Source organism: Aspergillus homomorphus, assembly GCF_003184865.1.
Source record: "Aspergillus homomorphus CBS 101889 unplaced genomic scaffold BO97scaffold_3, whole genome shotgun sequence".
Lineage (NCBI taxonomy): Eukaryota > Fungi > Ascomycota > Eurotiomycetes > Eurotiales > Aspergillaceae > Aspergillus > Aspergillus homomorphus.
The window spans coordinates 1,066,031-1,069,754 of record NW_020291889.1 but is presented as its reverse complement, the minus strand read 5'-3'; the positions used below and the strand labels follow the sequence as shown (position 1 = coordinate 1,069,754).

The following is a 3,724-nucleotide window of genomic DNA, read 5'->3' as shown; positions in this document are numbered from 1 at the left end:
CCCTGTCCGGAGGTTAGTTATGCGCAGGAAGTTATGCCTGACATCTATGGCTGAAACCAAGTATGATCTGTGATCAATCTATATCAAGAGATGAGGGTAAGGCGCAATGTGGATGGGTACTTGGTTGAGATGCCTCCCCTGTCGATCCGTACTATGAATCATAATGGGAAACAAGTCGGCCGTACGTAGCGTATGTACTATTTAGTAAGGTACGTACGTATCACGGAGAAATTCTCCGCCAATCCTCTGTTCAGGGGGCGCCTTTCGAGATAGGTCGACATGGTCGGCAGACCTCTTGCTCGCAGATTCCAGGGTGACTACGATGCTTAGCGACTGGAATTGATCTTATCATTGAAGAAAAGAACCCGGCTACCCGTATATACGCCAATGTAGGTTTGCTCCTGAGCGTTCTGGCACGATTTCCATCCGACTGTCGTCTGCAACCACCATCTATGAAATAGCAACAGCCTTGAGGATGACGGAGTACATCAGGTATCCAGCACGGTGGGATGTTGTCAAATACAATCCGGTCAGAATAGTTATATTGGAGTGTATAGGTTGACTACCCGCAAGATACAGCATATGTGCAGTAGATGGCAAAACAACAGCCACTGGGACTAAACCTCTAAGGAGAAGCAAAGCTAGAATATATAAGGCACCTTTAAAATACTATTGACGCCACTGACATCAAAGGTTGCAAGTTGATCCGATACCTTCAAGAAAGTGATACCGTAAGAGAAAAGGAAGGAAACAAATCATGAGAAAGTAGGCAAATACCCAATTGAATGCAGAGGACTGGAAATCGTTACAGCGAAGGTAAGAAAGGTGATTTTATACAGGAGGGTTGACGTTCCAACTACTGCTGCATATCCCATTTAGGGCGGAGGTTTGATATCAAATCATCTTTGGTGCCCACGGCCCCTGGTGGAAGGCGGCTGACGCGATATGCGCCATTGCGTATGTTGTGAAGATGAGTTGAGGAGATTCCTGTATGATTGCTGCGGATGCTGCCGGCATCGCTTCCGGCATCAGTATTCTTGAACCGCGGCGGAGGTGCAAAGTCTAAGGTGTCGTAAGCGCCAGACTTTCGTAGAGCATGCCTGATCCAATATTAGTATCAAAGGGCCCAGCGCATAGAGGCAGAAACGAAAGCAAGGTCAGAACTTACGCGCTAGGTAGGGGCGATAGATCATCGAAGGCTGAGACGAGGGGAGAACGAGCCGGAGTCAACGGGCTGAAGGGCTGGAGGCCACCTAGAGGCGTGTCTGGCCGGCCTTCCCTCAGATCCTTGTAGTTCTTACTGGGGGCATAATCGATCGCCGTCATTATAGATTCATCTTTCAGCATATGGGGCGTGGGGAGAATCTGGAGTGGCGATGGTGGCGGTGCCGGCTTCCGCAGCTTGGGGGGACCCGGTAAGCGACCAGAAGCGGACGAAAATGCACGGGGACCTGGAGAGTTGAGTCTATCACTAAACCCACCATCCGAGCCGGTAGCCATATGGCGAGCGGCGCCCTGGAAACGAGGAGGTGCACGGGGAGGTGGCGTCATTGCGCGGCGAGTGACTGGCTCGGCGAATGGTGCAGGGACCGAGGCAAAATGCTCTCCTGAGGAAGGATCATAAACATAGCCGCCTTCGACAAAAGCTTCAGGACCAGATCTTCCATAATAAGTTTCGCGTCCAGTACGACTCTCATCAAAGTATTCTTTATAGAATGACCGGATACGATTGGCACGCTGCTCAGGATTGTCGGAAGGATCCTCTGGCGGCAGAGGTCGAAGACCGAAAGTCAACCGACGCGTGTCACGGCGTGGATCAAGGCTAGCGTTTTGAGCTCGAGTCGGCTCATCAACTCCCTCAGGAGGAAGAGATGTACCCTCAAGGCTGCTAAGATTACCATGGCCTACCACGCCATGCACATTGACGATTGGGATTGCAGCGCTAGGTTCTATGTCTCCATAGTCACTGTCTCCATCGCTTACTGGAAGTGATACCCTAGGAGTTGAAACTGGTGCATTCTGAGCGGCATGAAATATCGGTTCCATCGAAATGGGATCATGCTGAGTCGGGGGATGCGGGACCGCTGTCGATCCTTTTTCCCCTGCCATGCTGCTATTGGGAAGGAACAATTCCGGATGCTTTGGCTGCTCAGAAGGCGCCGAGGAAGGATCATCCGATGCACTAGGCTTGACATGACCTTTATTGGGGACTGGTTCATCGATGACGACCCCTGGCACACGAGCAGGGCTTGGACTCCTCGGAAGGTCTACTCGGAATTCGGCCTGTGGTATTTGACTTGGGCGAGGTGGGGTTTGGGCGTTTCGGTCGCTTTCAGGATGATCGTAGAGCGGCGGGGATGAGCGGGACATGCGTTGAGCATTGCGAAGGAGTCCTTGGTTCATGTCATCGCCCAGGGGTCCCCGTCGTGTCGAGCCCGCAAAACTAGATGCATCATCCTGGGGACCTCTGGAATGAGATCGCAGGGATGCATTGTCCCCTAGAAATGTGGTTGCGTGTCGATACTTGTCGTCGTCTCCAATCATAGACCTCGATAACGAGTGCAAAGACTCTCTCGAGTTGTGCAGACCAGGTGGGAGGAGATATGGACTTGGCCCAATGTCTAGGGATACTCCCTTGGCGTGGGCCCCGTTACGATCAGTCTTTTCGGCTTGCTGCATGGATTTACCACCAGTGGGCGTCAGGTCTAATCCGAAGTCGAGAGATTTATGCTTGTCGTTTGCATCCTCATTCCGGAGCTTTTTCACGTTCTTGCGATGGAAATAAAGCAAGACAGCAATGGCACACACAACAGGGATCCTGAACGATCATTAGCCACGGATTTACGAAGCGTACGGCACATCGAAATCATCTTATCATCTTAATACCGTCGCAATGGGTGAGGAAAGACAATCCAGACAAAACATACACTACACCAAGGACCACCGGTAAGGTTGTGGTCATCATTGTGCTCGTGGCTTTCTCGCAATTATTCCCAGCGCAAGTTGATGTTGCGGTAGAAGTGGCGGCAGACGGTGCAGGGTCTCTTTTCACCAAGGTTGAAGTGGAAGACACAGCAAGGAAAGGAAGACGATCGCGAGGTACGATGCCCGGCCGTCGTGACGAAGCATCCCTCCCAAGATGTGTGGCCCGAAAGGCCCTGTGTTGGTGACTATGGTGATACATGGCCACCTCGGTTCTTGCAAGCAGCGCTCCTGGGAAGCGATCCCTCAAGGGCCGGGAATTGTTGTCTTATATGCGCCGGATATGATGCTGCCGTGAAATGGTATCGAGAGATTTACCGGGCTAATGAGCCTGATAGTTCATAGGTTCCAGGCAAGATAGGACCGCTGGTCGCGTAGTGCCAGACTGAAATGAGGTGAAGATTGTTGGGATTGACTGTCTCGGAAGCAAAGCCAGGCGTTTCAAGCTGACGGTTGACAGGGACAATCAATTAAGACGGAGCTTCGAGCAAAGAATGGACAGGAATCAAAACAAATTCCCAATAACGAACGGCGGCCAAGTGCCCAAGCACCAGCAGAAGAACGACTGTACAGTCCCCGGGACGGTACTTGAGGAGAGGGGAAAGGGAAAGGGAAGGGGAGGGAGACAGGGGAGGAGGAGGGAACTAGACGGAGAAAAAGAATGACGTGAAGCACAAAGCCAAAAGAAGGAATGCAATTGAAATGTAAAAGAGTAAGAAAAGGGAGAGTTGAAGAAGCCGAG

General features: G+C 51.5%; 1 protein-coding gene across 1 annotated transcript; it reads right to left on the bottom strand.

The window, feature by feature from the left end:
• Positions 1-856: 856 nt before the first annotated feature.
• On the bottom strand, positions 857-3,184 carry BO97DRAFT_410919 (uncharacterized protein; the record flags this gene model as incomplete). The annotated part of the gene is made up of 3 exons (XM_025696157.1): positions 857-1,100; positions 1,169-2,818; positions 2,928-3,184. 3 exons carry the CDS (start codon positions 3,182-3,184, stop codon positions 857-859), a joined length of 2,151 nt encoding a protein of 716 aa, XP_025555702.1.
• Positions 3,185-3,724: the final 540 nt, after the last annotated feature.